Below are 22446 nucleotides of genomic sequence, written 5' to 3'. Positions count from 1 at the left end.
GCACACCTGCGAGCTGCTCTTAGTTACGTCTCAATGCCGGGAAGCTTAAAATGGCGACACCCAGGCTTTGCCCATTTCCAAAATGGCACCGCCTAGGTCTTTTGCCATCTTCCAAGATGGCTGCTGCCAGCTTCTTGCGACCCACCAGAAATCAGATCGCGACTCACCAAGTGGGTCCCGACCCACAGTTTGAGAGCCACTGATCTAGAGCATAAAACAACCCTAAAACTGGAGTCACCTACAGCAATTTTGCATCAAGAACGTAGTTTGTTAGATTGGGTTTCAGTGTGATAGGGAAAAAAAACCCCAAAGGGAACCACAGAAGACTCTCACGTCACTTTGTTTTGAAATACCTTTATTTGGTTTCTTTTTCAGGGAAATATTTCCATATACTCAATGCAAGGACTTTCAATAGAGGTAGTCACAGAGGAGGCACAATAAATAGCATGAAGGCACAAAAATATCTTAAGCATTATACTAATGCCTGAATAAACAGAAAGATAATCCTATCCACACTTGCATGCATAGGATTGCACTGAATCAGCGCAATCCTACACAGGTGTCCTCACAAGTAAGTCCCATTGTGTTACTCTCAGGAAAGTGCCTTAGGTTTGTTCCCTACTGGTGGCTTAGGACCCAATCCTACCCAACTTTTCAGCACCAGTGCAGCTGCAATGCAGCCCTGAGGTAAGGGAACAAATGTTCCCATACCTTGAGGAAGCCTCTGTGACTGTCCATCCACCACAGGATGGAGTACACGCCCCATTGGCCCAGCTGCAGTGGCACTGGAAAGTTGGATAGGATTGGGACCTTAGTTTGGAATGGACATCTTCAAGTCAGGTTATGGAGAATCTAGGTTCTGTTATGGCCATTCAGTATTGCCTTCCAGTATTTTCTAGGTTGTCCTCCTGTCTCAGAACTGATCTAATATCTAGACTAGGTCTAAAAGTGCACTTGTGGTGCCTGCCTCTTCACTATGGATTGGCAGTGCAGTATGGAGGCTTTTCAGGGACTACTGACTCTTTATTTAGCAGCTTACTCCAGCCACTTTCTCCAGCTACAGTGAATTAGTTGCCTTCTGCTTCATTTCTGCCAATTCCCCCTTCCTGCTAGAGCCCCTGGAGACCCATCTGACACAATTTCAAAAGAGATGGTGAGGAGCACAAAGGATTGCAGTAGGATGAGGAGGATGAAAAGCCAATTTTGCAAGTGAAGTTGCACCAGTATATCAATGAAAGTCAAATGGGAAGGGAAAAACAAGAGGGAGCAGAAGGATGGTAGTCTAGCATAGGGCTTAGAACCGTTTGAATAAGCATAAAGAACAAAACTCAACAATGCAGGCAAGTGTGAAAGTAGCAGAAATTGAAGGATGGTTGATTCTATCCTACTTGGGTTTTTGTTTTCGTTGCAATCTTAAATGAGCCAATGGCTCAGGATGTCTGGGGCACATGCATCTAATTAGTGACTGGGCTTATCAACTGAACTCATCATATTTCACACACATTTTAATGGCGTCTCTATGGCAAACATTACCTAGCAGATTAGGGATATAAACACTAGGCCTGTGAAAGAACCTGTTTTTACCTAGAAAATATTCACCTCTGTCATTTTCTTGCTGGATATGAAAAATCAAATTAAATGGATAAGAAGAAGGTTGGTGAGCAGCCATTGTCCAAGTAGAGGCAGAAGACATTAGGTCTGTCCCATAAACATCCTTTGAGAGACGCTGGATCACACAGTCGGCTGTGTTACTTCTTTAAACCGATGCTGCTTTCATGATGGGACTTTCTCAGACATGAAAGTCAGATTATTTTTCATTTCTGTAGAATAAGCCTCTGGCTGTGGTTTGAATCCCTTAAAATCCTGGAAGAGAACAGATATATCTTATCTATATCATGTTAAAGACAATCTGCGTCAAAAAAGTGTTACTTATGTCACCACATATGTGGCCTTTTTACGCCCATTTGCAGTATCTAAAAGAATTTTGAGAGGCCCTCTGGCAGTTCTTGCAGCTTCTGTTGTTTTTTCCAGCTTAACAAGTCACAGTTAAGTGCTAACTGAAGTGCTAACTGGTTTATGCTGTTTCAGCCACAATTTCCACAATGGCAGTGAAGCTCAGTGTTAATGAAAGTGTTTTACCAAGCTGTTGAACTGTCCTTGCAATCACCCAGACCATAGAGTTCAAGTTAAGATTCAGGTTCATAAAGTTCATATAGCCACTATATGGTCTGCAGGAACCTAATCCCATTTTCCTCATAGGATCAATGATTTAGTAACTGCGGTTTCCCAAAAACCTAATCAGAAGTTAATGAGAATCGACTGTACTTTCTTTTCCCATGCCAGCTCTCTTGGACAGGCACTGCTGGCATGGAAACTAATCATACCATCCAGATAAGATATCACGTTCGTACTGATGTGACATGGAACATGACCACATGGAATTAGGGCCCCCACCACAACAGTAATGTATGAATCAGCCCTAGTATGCATCATCAACCAAACATTAAAAAAAAATTTTAAAAAGCAAAACAAAACAAAACCAAAGAACACATTGCAGTTCAAAAATATAACAAATGACTATGATCTGACTAGGTATCTCATAGTCAGATATCACTGGGCATGTCTAACGTGGAAAAATCTAGTGGCAAACTCTTAGGTTTGTCTTCCTGAGCAACATACTCCTTATCAGAACTAGAAGGAATAACTTTATGCATTCATTGCTGCCCCAGAGCCGGATACACTACTAGGAAGAATCTGGCCAATGCTTCTGTCTAGAGATCCACTTCCTGGGCCAGGGGCATGGGGTAGGAGGTGAATGTCTTCTGAATGGTACTGAATGAGCGAATAAGCACTGTGTGTTGTTCCCACACCTGCCATCTGGCAACAACAGCAAGCCATTGTATGGAGAAGGTGGAAGAATGGAATGAAGCTAAAGAAATGTGTATTAATCAGGCCCAGATTTATGTGTCACAGCAGAAGCCAGATTCCTGTCTCTCCTACCTCAGTCTTTTATCTGTATGGGTTGTTCTGTGGCTGATTCTCTCACCAACTTACAGAAAAGCCGCCCCCTCCATTTCCTTATAGCTGAGGAGATTTGATGAGCACTGAGGTTTCAGGCTCTGGGTTGCTTCTCTCTCTTGAAGATTCATGCAGGAAGACAGTGCAGAGGAAGTGCAAGGCACTAAGTTTTGCAGGGAGCCTCACTGTACTGTGCAAGTGGCCCCTCCCTCTTCCCTAGGAGCCATTCCAGGCTGCCTGAGCAAAGTAAGAGACTTATGCCTCTGTTTTGCTCTAGCAGCCTGGAATGGCTCCTAGGGAAGAGGGAGGGGCCACTTGCACAGCATGGTGCGGCTCCCTGCAAAACTTAGTGCTTTGCACTCCCTCTAGCTATGCTATTGGATTCATGGGAAAACCAGCTGAAGACCAGAAAGATAATTTCCACTAATAGCTAGCTGTGGAGTGTAAAAAAATGACTTCTCCTGCCTTCACAATGCTAATTAAAGTTCTGCTTCTGTGTGTGATGAGTGCTCTGTGTGTATTTGAATCAATCAAAGTGAATGTTGTTTGGGTATGTGAGAAGAGGTGGGAATTGGCCAACTGTGTATAAATATATTTTTTAAAAATGCTTTCTGTGAATTTCTTTTTCATCTAAAGTGTCATATACCTTTGGCCGTGCACTACAAACAGCTGTTGTCCTACCAAGTGGATCCAGCGCAGGCAAGCAAATAAATTGCCACAATCATGGCTGAAACATAACCAAGCATGCATTTTTAGCCTTGTTTTCAAAGTACTGAGATCACTGGAGGGGCAGGGAAAATATGGGCTTAATTTAATATTTGACCAAAAATAGATCACACAGCAGAGGACTGTTGGATGTTTACTTAGTATGAAAAAAACCAAAGTTGTCTTTACTCCAAATGATTTCTTTTATCCCACAATACATTGAAGGGTGCTTGTTGGTCTGGTGTAGAACTTCTGAGCTAGTCAGAACCCAAAACCCACTAGCCCAATTGCTGCAAGATATACAACAGTAGTAGAAAAGTAAAATGCAGGGTCAGGGCTCTGACGGCAGTGACACATCCTGCTTGGAAATGTGGCTACTGTTTGGAAAAGATTAGCTCTCCATTGTCTGCACAGGAAACAGTATTCTGAGAGGTGAAACAGAGTGTTACATGGACTAATATAATATGCTCCCCATTTCCCTGAATGCTAAGACTTTTCAAGGAAGCTGTTCATAGAATTGGCTACCTTTTTGTAGATTGTACGAGATCAGGGGTGCCCAAACCCTGGCCCTGGGGCCACTTGTGGCCCTTGAGGACTGCCAATCTGGTCCGCGGGGAATCCCCAGTCTCCAATCAGCCTCTGGCCCTCTGGAAACTTGCTGGAGCCCATGCTGGCCTGACGCAATTGCTCTCAGCGTGAAGGCAACTGTTTGACATCTCACGTGAGCTGTGGGACGAAGGCTTCCTCCACTGTTTGCTGTTTCACACCTGTGATGCAGCAGCGAAGGAAAGGCCGGCCTTGCTTTGTGCAAGGACTTCTATAGGCCTTGAGCTATTGCAAGACCTTCATTCATTCATATAAGTTCCATCTCTAATATATTCATTTATGTAAATTTATTCAAATTTGAAATGTAAATTAATTCTATTTTTCCCGGCCCCCGAAACAGTGTCAGAGAGATGATGCGGCCTTCCTGCCAAAAAGTTTGGACACCCCTGTACTAGATATTTGTGATGCCTTTTGTAATAAACTATTTATTTACAAAAATACAGGTTGAGCTTAAGGCAGGCAGACCTGCAGAAGGCAGTGCTTACTTTCTAAAATAACATCAATTTCCAAAACACCATCACCCCCTTGCAGTTTCTCCTATGTTGCTTCTTGTCTTTCAGCTCTGAAATTGGCACTTTTTTTTCTTTCTTTGACCAAATTCAATCTGCTTGTTGTTCCCTGTCTCTTGATACACACTACCCAGGCAAAACACTGGTCCCAGTTCAAACCCTGGCAAGGAGGTATAAACCAGCCTTCATCTTAGTTGACTATTAAGCAGCAGTTTTGCCAGTGTCCAAGCCAGAAAACAAGACAACATGAGTTCAAATGACAAATTTGAATAGACCCGAGGCCCAATGTTATCAGGTTACTGTACTGACGGAATTTGCATTCTGGCAGCACAGTGGCTTTCTAATGTCACAAACCATGATATGCTATCGCATGCAACTGGACTGTTGCTAGAAATGGTGAACAGCAGTGGCAATGCAACAGTGACCTGTGAAGATGACCGGGGACCAGTAAGTTGGCAGGTGGTGGAGCTGGTGGGAAGCAGGGAATAGGTGGAAAGGGGCTGGGAGGAGGAATAGAACTGGGATGGGGAGGGATTGGGGTATGTCAATAGTGGGAAAGAGGCAATCGTCAGTGGTGGCAGCTCTGCCAATCCCCCAACCCCCTTCCTGGTCTTGATCCACCTTTCTGGGTCTATTTGGAGTTGTCTCAGCAAAACAGCTACCTCAGGTCAAAGTAGACCTATTCGGGAAGTGGAGGCTTTCCCTGAGGTAAGGAATAAATGTCCCCTTTCCTCGAGGTGACCTCTGGGATTGCCTCCACCACAGGATGCATCACATGCTCCGTTGGTGCAGCGGCATCCGTGGGAGAGATTTAGGTAGGGTTGAACTGTAGCTGTTTGTGTTGTAAGTAAAGAGAGATAAAACAGCAAGTTTGAAATGTTATAATAACACTCGCTAAAGCAATATGGATTAAAAAAAAAAGAAAGAAGCAGACAGAAAAGATGTGTATTTTTCTTTATCTGGGAGCAGAATCTCTCATTCGCCATTCCAGTTCATATCTGATTGTTTTGGAACTCAAAATACTACCATGAAGCAGGTACTTAAAATGCAAGCAAACTGTTTCCTATAAGCGTGAACATAGCCAGGAGTGGGCTGCTAATATACTTAGAATTGCAGGCTTCAACCTTAAATGTAAATGAATGTACCTGAAAGTCAGCCCACAGCCTAAATGGGGAAGGGGGAGGAAGCTGTAGAATTGTGTTTCACAGTCTGAAAGAGAGGTCCTTTTTTCCACAGGACACAATAGTCGTTCCATTAACTTAATGAGTTCGAGAAGCAGCCACAATAGTTTCGTGTCCCTTCTTCGATGACTGCTACTTTTCCTTTTTTGCTATGAATCTGAAGATTCATCCCTTTCTCACAGTCTAAGACTTACTTCACACACGCATATGCGCAAGCATACAAGGTGTTGCTTCCCTGTGATGCCCTCTCTCAAATGGCTGTAATATGTGAACAACCTGGGCACGGCTGATCAGATTGGTCTTTGCTGCCGAACCATCACTGTTCCTCTGAGTGGTGTGCCAGTCAGGCAAAGAAGATCCACAGAATTTGTCCCGCTGCATAGTTCTGACATTCCCACACATATCATGGTGGGGTTGGAGAAAACACAGGGGAATCGACTCTAAGGTGGCTTAAATTAACAACAGGTTCTATGTCCTAATGAGCAATGAGCAACTCAGCTTCAATTGTTTGTCGCAAAGGAAGTTGAAAGACTACGGCTGCACTCCTATACTGTACAGTACACACTTTCCTGGGAGTAAGTCCCATTGAACATAATGGGACTTACTTCTGAGTAGACAGTCATAGGATTGCACTGTAACTTTAACCAAGTTACTGTAACCCAATGTCTAAATCCAAATTGCAAGGCTGTAATTCTGTCCTCTATAGTCATACTTACAGGCCTCTGGCCACTAGTTTCCAAGGAGGATAAACATGCAGCTGACATGCACACTTCAAATGGACATTTTTTCTTGAATTCTCAAGGCAGTTGTATAATGAAATCAGGAAGGCACCAAGAAGAGGAGGTGGGAACTGCCAGGGCTCCAGGTTACCAACCTCTGGAGACACCACAGCAGCATCTGTGCCACAGCACAGCACAGCACCACACCTTCACATCTGCACAAACCAACTTGCTGCACTGGCCTTTGAGCTGGGCCACCTTCCTTCTCAGTGGGAACTTGGTGATTTTTACCAGAGCAGTCAATCCTCTCAAGGATCTGGTTCACTTTTAGTGGTGAACATCTGGTCAGCAAAAGTGCACTGAGCACATAGTCTGACACCTCATCATCAACCAAAAGCAACAACAGCAAAGTAACATCTATTTATCTCCCCTTCTTTTTTGTTCTATTACAGCATTCCTCAGCATCTGCCTCTCACCCACTGTACCATTTTGCATGGCCCACCTCTGGGAAGTACAACTGGAAGTAACTGGAATGACTTTATCACCAGTTATTTCCATACTAAGAGGCCAGACATGATGCAACAAACCACTGTAAGAGAGAGGCTCAGGCTACAATCCTATCCACTTTTTCCTGGTAGTAAGTCCCATTGACTATAATGGAACTTACTTCTGAGTAGACATGCATAGGATTGGGCTCCCAGGGTAGATGGGAAGGCTTTTTTGAGTGCAAGAAAAGCAGAACTGAGCCTCCTACCACTGTTTGTTGCATCGTATTGCTGGTCTCACTGCCAGGCAGTGGAAGTCTGGGGGGGGGGGGTCCTGCCATGAGTACCACTGGGCACCACCTCAAGTACCACTGGTGGTATGAGTACTACTGGTTGAGAAATGCTGCTCTATTGCTTTTACCACCCAGCCCCAAAAAGAATTCCAGTGAACTCTAAAGCTTCCCCCTCCAACTTCCAACTTTGCAATCCAATGCACGTCTACTCAGAAGGCCAACAAGTTCAAGGGGAGTTGTTGACTTCCAGGGTTTGAGAGAGAATGGCAGCCTTGATGGACAGTTTCACTAATGAGCAAAAAGGTACTATGAGGGGACTATTCTTCTAGGTTGCTTTCCGACAGGCAACAGCAGATACCCATCACTTTGGTCTACTCTAGTGGTGAATCTCCCACAAGTTTGAGGGCTGCTACTGACCAGGGAGTGCAAAGCAGGGACCTGCAGTGGGTGGGGAGGCAGGTGAGGCAGAACCTCCCCACCACAGTCCTTTGAAAGTGTTGCAGCTGTGTAGGTGCCCAGCACCCACAACCCAGCCTAAAAATGAAAATAAGAGCACATGTAACAAGCCTTGCAGGTTTTGAGGTTCACCCTGATCACAAGTTCTTCCCAGTGCTTCTCCAGTTCTTTTTCATTAGGTGATAAGACCTAAACCCAGTTTGCAAACTTGTTCAAAAAATCTTCAATTTCTAGTCAGCCTGGCATTTCACTTGCATGGGGGGAGGGAGAATAACCTAAAGGAACATTTCTTCGAGAGAAGGAGCAATGCTAACTGTACCATCCTCAGCACACTGGGAATAGCAGCCCAATCCTATGCAAGCCTACACAGGAGCAAATCACATTATATAGTCAATTGGGCTTGCTTCCCAGGTGTGAGTAGGATTGCAGCCTAAGGGTTATCCAACTTTCCAGAGCCAATTCAGCCCCGAGGTAAGAGAACAAACATTTCCTTGTCACAAGGAGACCTCCAGGACTTGGTGCTGGAAAGTTACAGTTAAGAGGACTTAGGACCTAATCCTATCCAATTTTCCAGTGCCAGTGCAGCTGTACCAATAGGGCATGCACTGCATCCTGTGGTGGGGGGGCAGGGAACATTTGTTCCCTGAAATTATAGAATAAAGAGTAGGCAATAATTACTGTTAAAATAGGGGAGGGGGTCAGGGTTGCATAAGAACATAAGAACAGCCCCACTGGATCAGGCCATAGGCCCATCTAGTCCAGCTTCCTGTATCTCACAGCAGCCCACCAAATGCCCCAGGGAGCACACCAGATAACAAGAGACCTCATCCAGGTGTCCTCCCTTGCACCTGGCATTCTGACATAACCCATTTTTAAAATCAGGAGGTTGCACCATACATGTCATGGCTTGTAACCTGTGATGGACTTTGGAAATTTGTCCAATCCCCTTTTAAAAGCATCTAGGCCAGGTGGCATCTAGGCCATCACCACATCCTGTGGGAAGGAGTTCCACAGACCAACCACATGCTGAGTAAAGACATATTTTCTTTTGTCTGTCCTAACCCTCCCAACACTCAATTTTAGTGGATGTCCCCTGGTTCTGGTGTTTTGTGTGAGCATAAAGAACATCTCCCTATCCACTCTGTCCATCCCCTGCATAATTTTGTATGTCTCAATCATGTCCCCCCTGAGACGCCTCTTTTCTAGGCTGAAGAGGCCCAAACGCCTAGCCTTTCCTCATAAGGAAGGTGCCCCAGCCCAGTAATTAGCTTGCTTAGTCCAGGGGTTGGCAACCCATCTGCTCTGGGCAGCAGCAGCAGCAGGAGGCGAGCAGCTGCGGAGCTGCACCTGCACTTCACAGGAGAAGGCAAGTCTTCCCTTGGCTCCTCTCATTGGGGACCTTGAGCCCATCCAAGCTGGAGAAGTGTGCCGGGGAGACATAAGCGATCTTCAGTCCCTTCCTGTGTGAGAGATGGGGGGGGGGGGGTTTGATGTCTCTTAGGAGCGAAAAGTCTTCTGGGGAGAGCCACTGGTGGGGTGAGACACTGGGAGACTGACCCTCTTGCCTGGATCAAAGGGGGAGGGGGAGCTCCAAAAACTTCTGCAGTCTGGAGCTGGAAGGAGGAGGTGCCCCTTGGAGGTCCGGGGGCTGCGTTTCATTCTCCTCCAGACTGACAATGCAATGCTAGGCATGTCTACTCAGAAGTAAGCCCCATTGTGTTCAATGGGGCTTACTCCCAGGAAAGTGTGGATAGGATCGCAGCCTCAGTGACGAAGATGAGATGCTTCCTTCTTCGCCTTCTGACTGACAGTGTCTACTCAGGTAAGTCCCACTGTATTCAATGGGGCTTACTCCCAGGAAAGTGTGGCAGAGTTTGCCACACTTTCCTGGGAGTAAGCCCCATTGAACACAATGGAACTTACCTCTATGTAGGCACTGAGCACAATCCTAACCAGGTCTACTCAGAAGTAACTTCTATGTTGTTCAATGGGGCTTACTCTCAGGAAAGTGTGGTTAGGATTGCAGCCACTGTCAATCGGAATGTGAAGAAGGAAGCATCTCATCTTAGTCACGGAGGCTGCAATCCTCAGGGCGCTGGACGGGCAGCTGAACTGCTCCTCGTCAGCGAGGCAGCATGCTGGCACTGAACTGAAGTCCTCAGCGAGGCTGCATGCTGACTGCTCCCGTTGCCCTCGTTAGCAGGAGGGGACACATGGTGGCAGGGGGGGCTCGCCCTCGGGGGCAGCGGGGGCTCTTTGAGCAGGAGCGGCGCCAGCGTCCCCCTCTTCCTCCCGCGCCCCCCCACCTGCTAGCTCAGCTGGGGAGGACAGGCACGGGCGGGCAGCTGCTCCTGTTGCCCTCGTTAGTGGGTGGGGACACATGGCGGCGGGGAGGGGGGCTCGCCCTCGGGGGGGCAGCGGGGGCTCTTTGGGATCCAGCGCCCTCCTCTTCCTCCCGCGCCCCCAACTCACCGGGAGTGCTGAGCCTAGTGAGCCTAGCCGGGGAGGAGAGGTGTGTGGCGAGCAGCTGAACTGCTCCTCATCAGCGAGGCTGCACGCTGGCCATTTGCGCCCCTCTCCTACATTCTCCGCGCAGTCGCAGGAGGGTCATAGCTGCACGTGCGCTCCCCAGCCAACAACCGGTTCTCCGAACCAAGAGGTGAACTAGGAAGTGGTACTATAGAACCGGTGCGAACCGGCTCAATCCCATCACTGCTTAGGGCCCATCCCTATCCAACTTTCAAGCACTGATGCAGCTGTGCCAACAGGGTGTGCGCTGCATACTGTGGTGATGGGGGCAGTCATAGAGGTTTCCTCAAGGTAGGGGAATGTTTGTTCCTTTACCTTGGAACTGCATTGCAGCTGCATCAGCACTGGAAAGTTGGATAGGACTGGGTCCTTAGTGTATGTGTTTGAAGAGAACTTACTCTACCAAAAACCAAAAACCAGAACCCAGGATGGGGTTATATGTGCACTCCTTTATTTCTCTCACTTAAATGAATTGTTATGCTTAGAAACACCACTATGTTGGGGACAAAACCTGTTTTCCACCCAGAACATTGGCAACCTCATTCTTTGCAGAACAGGATGTGTGCATCACTGCAATTTATGGGCCCTTCCTCTCTCCTATCAATCATAATGAAAGATGGATCTCACTAGCAAGTTTAAAAATTGCAGTTTTTGTAAATGTAATTTACTATATATTTTAATAGCAATTCTACTACACAGTAAATGCTCCAGGTCACAATTTTGCAAACCGGGAAAGCATCAAGTTGGTCCCTACAAGACTTTTTTGTACTTGACTATGCATACAGAAGTACAAAATTCACAATGAATTATTTTTTTAGAGGTGAGATTGGTTCTGTACCTTAATTCTTAACAGCTAAGTACACTTTCCTGTGAATGAAAAACATTGTCTTCTTTTGAAGTCTTGCTGATATGGAGTCATGGGCCAATTCTCACTGGATGTATACATATCACCCACCAAATATTAAGCTCCTGATACCATTCACTGAATTTGTGGGGAATCAAAATTCATAACTGCTTATTTCTTCTGTTTGAGAAAGGAAGCCAGCATTTTGCCTCCCTGTGACCTTTGGCATCAAGATGTGATTCCACAGGAAGGCACTCCCATGCCTTTCCTTTGAATGCACAATTTGTCTTAATGGGGCGTCTCTTGACATTCCCAGCAGGATATATTTCTGGAAAAAAGGCTGGAAGTCATGGCAATACAAGACGCTATTAACTCTTAACACAATGCCAAAAGAAATATATAAAAACTAGTGTAGGTATACTGAATATATACCAGCCTATAGATTTAGGCAGCCTTGTTCAGTATATATGCTAGTTTTTTATATATTTCTTCTGTAAATCTTTATACAGAAGATTTAGGCAGCCTTGTTCAGAGATTTAAGAAAAGTTTCATTTCAGCCTTACATTTTTTAAAGCTGGTGTTTCTATTATGAAAGTTTAATTTTCCAGCAAGAAGGTGCTAAAGAGAAGTTCGTTTGAAACGGATATTGATTTTATAATATTATCCTGAACATCTGAAATGGATGCTTTAATTTCAAAGTGTGGACTAGAATACAAAATAATTCTTCGCTGAAGCATAGTGGTTTTCCAATCTGCTGTTCAAGATTTGAAGGGCATTTGCAATGTTAGCAGCATCCTTACTGATAAAATAAAACAAGATGTGACTTCAGGAGAGATGGAATGGCAATGGGAAAGACTCAGTGGCAGAGTGCATGTCTTGCATGCAGACAGTCTCAGAGACATTCCTGCATTTCCACTTAAAAGGCTTACAGGTAGAGAAGCTGGAAAGACCTCTGTGTGAATCTTTGCAGAACTGTCAGGGCCGGTGGTCCATGACACCAGTGATGCAACTTGCATTGAGAGGCAGGGCACTGACAGACTCAGGGTGTTCTTGACCCTGAGCTTGCTGTCTCTAGCCCACCATAGACAGAACTCTATCAATCTTCTTCTCCACTCCCTCTCATCTAAATGTAGAGGGACCTTCTGAAGAACAAGCGAAGACCTTCTGAAGAACAAGGCTTAGAGAAGCAGTTTACAACTGCCTGTGTGGGTATTTTGGGTAAAGGCAGCAGGTATCTATTTCCCATCTAAAATCCAGAAGAAAAAACATGGCCAGTCACCCTAACGCTTCCTTTTAAAAGCTGTACATTTAAATTGAACAGCAAGGGCAGGACACACCACGATTTATTTTCCTATGCAGGGGCAGCAGCCATTCAAAGAGGCTGCATGGAAACGACGTTGACTACCTGATTCGGATTTCCATAACTTACCACTCTGCTTTCTCCTGTGTCGCCTCCAGCACACCACCACAATAATCAAGATCACAACAACTACAGCCAGTACGGTTAGCACAGTGGGAACTGGATTCCAGTGGCCTATCAGAAGAAAATGAAACACTGCTGTGACAGCATAGTATAATATTCTTTATTAAAAAACAAAAAAACAAAATCAAAATTCTGCATCAAGGTAACTCTTAAAACTATGCCAGAAATTCTGAATTCTGCAACCTGTACACATTATGGAAAACATGCATATGCAAATTGATGAATTTGCATAATTTATTCTACTAAATAATAGAGCTTCCTAGCTCTAGTGCTAGGAAGGGTTAAACCACTATTCAGGGCACTGAATTCTAACTTTAGCTATAGGTAATATCAGATGCTCCTCTTGCTCCTGAAATTTCATTGAGCTTTGCAAACACATTTGCAACCCTAATATACTTTCAGTCTGAAGAAACAGTAACTGGCTCTTCAAGCAAGGAATTCTGGGACCAGTACTTAATTCTGAACCTTGTACAGAACTGCAGCATGTACTTAGTCCAGACCAGTGTTTCTCAAATGGTGGGTCAGGACCCACTACGTGGGTCATGAGCCAATTTCAGGTGGGTCCCCACTCATTTCCATATTTTATTTTTAATATATTAGACTTGATGCTACCATGGCATGTGACTGCATTTGGGGAAATGTTACACGTCTGTACTTTGAATAGGCTACTATGTACGTATATGCTTTTAACAATGATAGCAAATGGAACTTACTCCTGGGGAAGTACGGATAGGATTGCAGCCTAGGATTGTTAAAAATGTTTCTGCTTGATGATGTCACTTCCAGTCATGACATCACTTCTGGTCCTGACAGATTCGCATTCTAAAAAGTGGGTCCTGGTGCTAAATGTGTGAGAACCACTGGTCCAGACTGTACGGAGGGAAACTGATGGTGGTTGATGGACTGTTATGAAGTGTGTGTGATACTGAAGCAAGAAGAACGAGATAAGACTATGTGCATTTCTAACACCCAAACAGTTTTGAAACTAATGAATTTTGCAACAGTGTGACTTTAAAACAATGTCCTTGTAGCCCATGAAAGGTCAGAAAACCAATGTTAAAGAGACTGATCCTGGGCAAACTTAGACTCTTCTGTTGCTATCATGAGTTTCGAAACTGTGTGGGTGTTAGAAATGCACATAGTCTTATCCTTCTTCTATCTGTATAGTACGAACTGAATAACGGTCCATCAGCCACCATCAGTTTCCCCCTGTACATTCTGGACTACTGAAGAATACAAATATGAGTCTGTTTGCCAAGATCTGTGGAATATTTGGCCTCTGATGCTGAGCTTCTTTCCAGAACCCATTTTAAGTTCTGAACAAAGTAATGCATTTCTCAGGCTTTTGAAAGCTAATTCATCATCATCATCGTAGCACTGCTATTTCATGCTCTCCAGTGAAATTTGAACCCAGGCGTTCCCTCATTTGGACCTTATTCTCACCATATTTTCCATCTGTGGGAATTCTGTTTCTTAGAACAGAAGCAAAAGCACAATACAAGCAGCTACATAAGAGTTAAGCAAAGAAAGTTGATGTGGCTGTTACAGAGACAGGCCCCATATTCACATGCTCTGTTCACTGACCTTTTTCTTTCATTGGCACATTGAAAAATGTCTCGTTCCCTCTGTGTGTAACTTTGCAGATCTGCTCTTGGGCAGATTTGCTGCTTGGAATCTTTACATGGATTCTGCTCATGACAGACACAGTACCATTGGGGTTTGTCATTTCCTTTTCATCCTTTTCATCTGGTGGTATAGCCCAGGAGATGTTGGGGCGTGGAAAACCAGTTGCGGAGCAGGTGGCATTCAGGTACCCATCTGAGATTTCGTAGTGTACAAATGCTGTGAGGTGGCCTGTGACACAAACAAGTCACCATGAGGAGCTTGGATGGACAACAGAATGAAGAAGAAAATATCTTGAAATAAATGAGGCAGCTCTAAATAATCTGCCAGCTTCTAAATGGGAAATTGGATGACAGAGATCAATAGGAAGGAAAAGTTCAGCCTAAGCATTCCCCAACACTGTGCATGGTAAATGGAACCCTTTTTCATGAATACTGATTAAAAGTTCTGATTGAAGCCAGGACCTTAGGACACATTTCATATCTCTGCAAGTGGGTTGGGAGTGCTTGTGTACCTCACATGGTGGTGGTGCTGCTTTCTGAAGGACTCCGGTAGGGAGGCTCTGCTTCACCTGCCTCCCCACCCACCACACGTCCTTGTCTGCCATCAGATACAGACCTAAACTATTTGGTTTCTTTCAGATTCCTGGCTTGAAGATTTCTACTGAATATAAATTTGAATGTCCTTATTTTCCCTTCACTTACCGATAGAGCTTTTTGATGAAAGAGATAACCTTGCCCATGGCCCTACTGGCAATGCTAAACTAAGGCTAGCAAACTCTGTACTCTTTTTATTGTTCCAGCAGTGCAGAAGGTAGTGACAAGAGACCACAAAAAGAAAACACAGGTGGACCCTTGTTATCTGCGAGGGTTCTGTTCCTGGATTCCTCGTGGATACCGAATTTTGCTTGAAACCAAGTCATGCAAATTCCAGGCACCACCAACCTCCAAATGTGACTGAAGCCTTGCTTTGGTCATGTTCAGAGCTGTTCTGAGGCCAGTGGCAGCCGTGTGCAGCCTCCATGGGCCTCAGAAGGGACTCCAGAAGTTCTAGAAGGGCACTTATGGTTTTTCATCTGAAAACTGGAGGTGCCCTTCTAGGACCTCCAGAGGCATTTCTGAGGCCCATGGAGGCTGCACGCCAGTCTCCACGGGCCTCAGAAAGGCTCCCGAAAGTGTTGGAAGACAACTTCTGATTTTTGGGTAAAAACCAGAAGTGCCTTTATAGGACCTCCAAAGGCCATTCTGAGGCTTGTAGAGGCTGTGCGTGGCCTCCATGGGCCTGGAGGTGACTGGAGCACAGCTATGGTTGCCTTTGGAGGGCTCAGCTGGGGTCAAGTCTTTCTCCACACAGGTCCAGGTATGTGGATGGAAATTCTGCAGATAAACAGGCTCCACCTGTTTTTGTAGATTATAACGGGCAAGTACTGTAATCAGATAAATGCTCTCTAATTCAACCCCTACTGAGTATGAAAGTGGAATACTCACTGTACACAGAAAGACAGGTTATTTTGTGGACTTCTGGTACGGGAAATATATGAAATACGCATCTGTAGCAACCATTTCCTTTGGTGCTAACATGCCAGAAGGTGATGGCAGTGTCATTGAGGGCTAAAGCTGTGAAATTGAGTTGATGTTTGTATTGGCCAAGAACATTTGCGTCTGTTGAATTAGAATTGACTGCAATGTTTTCAAAGTTGTTATCAATTAGCTTCTGCCATGAAACTTGAGCAATATCATGAGTCCCTGTTAGAATACATCTCAAGGTAACGTTGCCACCCAGCTCCACTTCTTCATTTCGTGTCACGATGTCACCTGTGGCAACACGAAATAATTTGTAATGAATAACAGACACTCCCATCAAATGACAACAAATCTTTGGACTTCCAGTTAAGACAAAACAGTGCACCAAGCCCAGCAGACACAGAAAGAGCAATTCCCAATGAGCCAGACAGGATGAGGCAGGCAGATCAGCTGTTTGGCTTCCCTGAGGTGGCTGAAGCTGCAGTGCCTTGGTCACCAATCTCAGTACCACAAAAAGCCTGCATAGGATATTTTTGTTTTATTAAGCCTCAGGCCTACCAACAGGCCCAAGTGAACTGCCTGTGTCCATATTTCATTTGTTACAGAGCTGAGGATACAGCCTACCATCTTTGTCAGGAATTAATAAAACAGAAAGGCCTTGTAGCCAACATCACACCTATACGTTTTCAAGGATTTTTGGAAGGCCCTTTACAGCTGAGCAGGTGCCTCGTTTCAGTTGTTTCTGTGATGTCAGTGCAGTAGGGAGCACGGGCGTATCGTGTGGGGGCAGCAGGTAAGGCAGAACCATAGTTCACAGAAAATGGCCACAGCCTCCCCTGGTACTGCAAATGTACTCCATGGGAGCACACAGAAAGTGGGTGCAGTGCATGTGCAATTGCAGAGGAGGCTGTGGCTATTTTCTGTGGACTATGGTAGGGCAGTTCTGCCTCACCTGTCACCCCCTACAACAAATTGTTCCTGATAGGAAGGAAAGAAGGTATGAAGTCATTGACATTCTCCCATCTGACCCTCCCCTCCAACATCTTTCAACCACATTTTCCTCTTCAGCTTGCTCTCCCAGTTCTTCATGACTGTTTCCACTGAGCAGTCTTCTGCATAGCTCCCTGACGTCATTCACAGTGCTGCATACCACGTTCATTCTTTGTAAGATTATCATGCTCCTACCTGTAGTTATTCCTCTATTTAAAATATTTATTATTTTGGAAAGTCATCTGGGTTCCTACCCAGCACAGAGATTCTTCATCTGGCCTCCCATGATTGCCATCATGTGACAGTCATTGTTGCCAATCCTGCAACTCTTCTTGCCACACTAGCCACATCTCCACAAGCATTCCCTTGCTCTCCCATGCTGTGTGGGTTCCCATGTGAGAGGATTGAAGTGCTTCTCTCCACATCTCCTGGTAGTTCTTTCTAGGCTCTCCAGCTTGTTATATGATTTTCTTTATTACATGATTCTGGCAGAAGACTGCAGTAGTGTAGAGCAGTGGTTCTCAAATGTTTTAGCACCAGGACCCACTTTTCAGAATGACAGTCTGTCAGGACCCAGTGGAAGTGATGTCATTAACCTGAAAGTGATGTCATTGCCAGAAGCGACATCATCAATTTAGGGTGCAATCCAAACCCGCGCTGGAGCAGGCAAGCCAGGAGGCTTGTGCTGCATCCAATGCAGGTTACTGGCCAGCAGCGGCTCAGCCAGAGGCAAGTGGAAACTCTTCCTTTTACCCCTGGGTAAGGGCTGCTGGCCTCAGTGGGTCTCCTCGGACCTGTGCCACCTCTGAAGGTGGCACAAGTCAGAGGAGAGCGCAATGGCTTGAAGCTGCTCCGTTCTCCCCAGGGACGGGGGTTGGGATCCGGCAAAACTGCCGGGTTCCAGCCCCAGCGCGCCCGCCCCTGGGGTCGCCCATCACCCGCCCTCCCCCACCCAGAAATGCCACCTTCTGCTTCCTCCCCACCCCCCAACCTACTTTCTCCACTTGCGTCGGCGCAGGTGTGCTGAAGCAGTAGGGAGGAAGCCGCCACAGAGGCTTTTACCAGCCTCTGTGCGTCAGCACATCTAGATGCACCAATGCAGCTTCCTCCCACGGAGGCTTTACGGCATGTTTGTGACCCTCCCAGGGCTCCTATGCTGGCATAGGTGCCGGTTAGGATTGCGCCCTTAGTCTTCAAACCTAAGCCACAATCAGACAATGGTCCCACTACACAGTACACTCATGATGTTATTTTGCATAGATCAGAATCCAAACATTTCAGCTTGGAAGTCAAACCAGAACACAGATTTGGATCGTTCTCCAACCACACAGAACCCCCCCCCTTTTCCAGTGTCCCATCTTCCCACCTATTCAGGGCAAAGCACCATGCCTCTCTCCAACCAGGAGCCTGCCACACCCAGCAGCTCAGTATCCTGTATTTTTAGCTGGGTATTTTCAATGGTGGCTGAGCTAGGTGCTACCTGAAAATGCTTTGCGACTCACCTAGTGGGTCCTGACCCACATCTGAGAAATGCTGGTGTACAGAAAAATGAAGAGAGGGTTTTCATGAAAACACGAAGACAATGAGAGCATGTGTCATGCAGGTGCACATGTTTTTGTTTCAGGGCCAAAGAAGAACCACTTAAGCTGCAATCTTATACATACTTACCTAGAAGTAAGCCCCATTGAACACACTTGACTAACTTCTGAATAAACATGCATAGGATTGCAGTGTTAGTGTAATCATGAGATCCCATGAGATTCCAGTGGTAATTGGCTCCTAGTCTTTAAACATTTCACACAGCCTAATGCACAGCTTCATTGATCATATTAGACTTACCCTGTACCCTGCCAAGAACGAGAGAGACAATACCCATAATCAGACTCTGAAAAGTCCACAGAGAGCAAAAGCCCTCCTTTCCCTATGAACAAAAAAAGAGAGGTGTGTTATGGATAAACAACAGATCTCTTTCTATTTCAGTGCTCTGCTTAGGTACTGGGTATGTGCATAATGAAGGAGGATGCTGTAGGACTTCCATAACATCATGCCAGGGATTTTCAAATTTTTGTCAAAGCAGAACTCCTTGATCCTGCCCTCTCCAAAAAGCCCACAGTGGCACTGGGTGCAGCCTCTTTTGCATGCTATGGAGAGTAAAAAATTTTTACTTTTCCTTACCTCTGCCAGTGCCTGGTCGCCAATGGGCCTACTCGCATCTGTGCCAGTTGTTCTTCTGGAGTAAATCTGAGTGAGTCCAAGGGGACATGTTGAGCCCAGGCTGGGGGGGGTGGCATAAGATATTGGTGCTGATGCTGGTGCTGCCAGTATCTGCCCCTGGCCTGCCCTTGACACACCCCTGACCAGGCCCAATTACCGCTCCAAACCTCCCTTGAACCACCCATGGATTGCCCATTCTGACAACCTACCAGCTTTGGCACAGCATCTGGGCAGTTCTGGTATGCGCAGGGAGCCACCAGTGGCTCCATTATGCATGATAGCAGTGCAATGTTGTTCCATTGCTGGACCTTTTACAACAGTGGGTCACAAGATCCACAGTTGTAGAAGGCCCATAGGGTTGGGCCATAGGTTTATGCCCCTCTTCCAGGTATTTCAGTCTCTGGTTTGCTAGAAGTACCTTTTGGCATGAGCTGAAGTGTGAGGGCCAAAGGGCTTGTTGCACTAGGCTTTTAGCCCTAGAATGAGGCCTACAAATAAAGCTTTTCTCCCAGAGATTCTAACACCACGAGTCCCAGGAGAAGGATTTTATTATCTGCATAACGCAGAGGTGGGAAAGAGAGCCGGCAGGAGGAACATCAGCTCTGTATGGAGCCTTCTACACCTTGGTCTCTCAGGACTTCTGGAGACTACATAGATGAAAAATAACACTACTCGTTCGATAGATACATACTCTGAGGAACTTAGAGCATCTGCCTGGTTTACTAGGCCTTTCCAGAGATGATGTGGTTTGCTGAGTTCCCACATCATGAGAACAAGACTACAACTGGTCCTTCTTCTACAACTGCAGCAGGTAGTGTGCTTTTGGGAACCTGTCTGTTGGAATGCTGGCTTTCATTATGTTTCCAAGTGCAATTCAAAGTGCTGGTTATTATCTGTTAAGCCCGACATGGCTTGGGGCTTGAAAGACTGTATTATCTCACATGAGCCAGTCTGCATTGTGCACTTGAAGCTCTGCCCTGTATCCCACCTCTACTAAAGTGGGGGAATGGTTCAGGGCCTTTTTAGAGGCAGCTCCCCAGTACAGAATTCCCTCCACCATACTGTTCAGCTGGCATTTGATGCTTCATTTTAAGGGGGGAATAAAAAACGTTTTTGTTTCATCGGTTTCTTCTGATTACTCTGCTGTGTTTCAGTTTCATTTTTCTCAAGTTGTCTGCCAGTTTTTGTTTTTGTTCGCCTTCTTATTGTTATAATGTGTTACTTGGTAGTTACATTGCTTTGATGAAACCTGCAAACCACCTGGATGACTCCTTTACTGGAGTGGAACTTATCTGGTGGAAAGGAATGAATCAGTGGGATAATGGCTATTCCAGGATACAAACTAATAGAAAGCACAGGAAGGGGCATATTAGGAAGAGGTTTCGGAGAATATTACCAATGCCTGCCTAGCTTAATCAAAATCTGCAAAAAGACAAGGAAGACACAAGCAAACAGCTGAGAGAGAGAGAGAGAGAGAGAGAGAGAGAGAGAGAGAGAGAGAGAGAACATGCTGGTCTGAACAGGATCACTCTCTCCCCATTCAACATAAGATAGTCACCACTTAAAAAGTGCCTCTTTAATCAGGTAGCAGGAGATAGTAATGGATAAGGCATGAAACACTTAAGAATGTTGAAGAAACAGATTTATCATGGATGGGAAATGAGACCGTGATTAAGGAATGAGAGGGAAATGAGTCAAAGGCGGTATTTTCTACTAAAGGATCAAGGAAGGAAGAGTCTGAGTTCAGAAGAGCAAGAAACAATAGGAAAACTCAGAAGGAAAAACAAAAGGAGAAACAATTAAGTCCCAACTTGAAGGTCAATAGAAATGTTTAAATGCCTCACAGAAAAGAGGATCTGGAATAGAGAATATGAACAGGCCGAGAGAGAATTGTCTCAGAAATAGATATTTGGTAGTAATACATGCACATACTGAAGGATGATGCCTTCTTTAGGTCCAATAACAAGTAAGATGGTGTCTACCACCAAGATTCCAAATCCTATAGGATTCTTCAGCAGCCTGGAGATTGCAGGTCTGAAGTAAAGAACATTCTGGCTACTAACCTCTCTCTCTCTCTCTCTCTCTCTCTGCTCATGTGTGTGTAATGCTCATTGTAATTTATTTTAAGCCCATTTCAGGGGTTATTTGACTGAAAGGCAGTGTCTAAATCTTCACAATAAATAAAGCTTACTTGACAACAGGGCGCATTCAAGGTGTGTAGAGGTAAATTTGTACCAGGGCCCAGGGTCAAAAAGTGGGCCCAGGAGTCAAAGGGAGGGAGCAGAAATTTCCTGGGAGCTTACATTTTCCAATCTCACCCGGACCCGCTTCCTGTGTGGGATGCTGGGAACATTACTGTGGGTGCCGCAAGCCATATGCACTGGGCCAACGAATGCATACATGACACTCCTTAACACAGTGTCAGATCTGGGAGGAAACTGGCCTTCTACAGGAGTTCTTTGGCTTGTGGTGTGAAGGAATGTCGAGGAGCTCAGGGACATACCTGCAGAACTACAGCTGCTGCAGAAAATAATAATAATAATAATAATAATAATAATAATAATAACTTTATTTTTATCCCACCTTTCTCCCCAAAGGGACTCAAGGCGGCTTACAACATATAAAAACATAATTTAAAAACAAATAAAAACATATTAACACATCATAAAAAACAGCAGTCAGAGTAAAAAAATAGGTAAAAAGAGCATAGAGCATAGAGAAAAGAGTTTTGTACACACAGGACACTTTCCATTCCACTGTGAGCGTAAATATGATGATGCTAATTTTCTGCAGTGATTTGCCATATTTAAAAGATTTTAGAAAGAATCGGGAGTGTGTTTGTTTTTCTGTACTAGTATGTCTAGCTGCCAATACCATCTGGCAAGTAGACCTGGGCTCTGCATTGGGAATCCTGGTAGTCCTGGGGTCCAAAGACTATTCCAACTATTGCCACCCTTCCCCTGCCTTGTTTCACCTCCTCCCCCTTTGGGGAAAGGACCAAAAGAAACTTTGTATCCCCTGATAAAATTCCTCTCCCAGACCCTCTTGGAGTATCTGAAATCAAGGATTCATGATATTTTCCAAAAATAGAAAATAAAAAAATGGAATGGACAAACAATCATTCAGAGCAACAGTTAGACATGGCCCATGTTTTTCAACATTTTTTGAAATTGGTTTAAATTTGCCCTTGACTACTGATGGGCTAATAGAATTCAAGAATATATTTTCTTATTGACCACAAATTGTATTGTTTTCATCCTTGTCATTT

General features: G+C 45.1%; 1 protein-coding gene across 1 annotated transcript in view; it reads right to left on the bottom strand.

Moving 5' to 3' along the window:
- Positions 1-367: 367 nt before the first annotated feature.
- Positions 368-22446, bottom strand: part of CD200 (CD200 molecule) — a 45388-nt gene continuing 23309 nt past the window's right edge. The window contains exons 6-10 of the mRNA XM_066621276.1: positions 18804-18885; positions 15939-16265; positions 14413-14682; positions 12775-12879; positions 368-1863 (exon numbers count right to left, since the gene is read on the bottom strand). Coding sequence (XP_066477373.1) covers positions 1856-1863; positions 12775-12879; positions 14413-14682; positions 15939-16265; positions 18804-18885 — 792 coding nt within the window. The 3' untranslated portion in view covers positions 368-1855. The remainder of the gene's footprint in view (positions 1864-12774; positions 12880-14412; positions 14683-15938; positions 16266-18803; positions 18886-22446) is intronic.

This window comes from Tiliqua scincoides, chromosome 3 (genome assembly GCF_035046505.1).
Source record: "Tiliqua scincoides isolate rTilSci1 chromosome 3, rTilSci1.hap2, whole genome shotgun sequence".
Classification (NCBI taxonomy): domain Eukaryota; kingdom Metazoa; phylum Chordata; class Lepidosauria; order Squamata; family Scincidae; genus Tiliqua; species Tiliqua scincoides.
The sequence above is the reverse complement of the archived record's forward strand: the minus strand, read 5'-3'. Positions and strand labels throughout refer to the sequence as shown.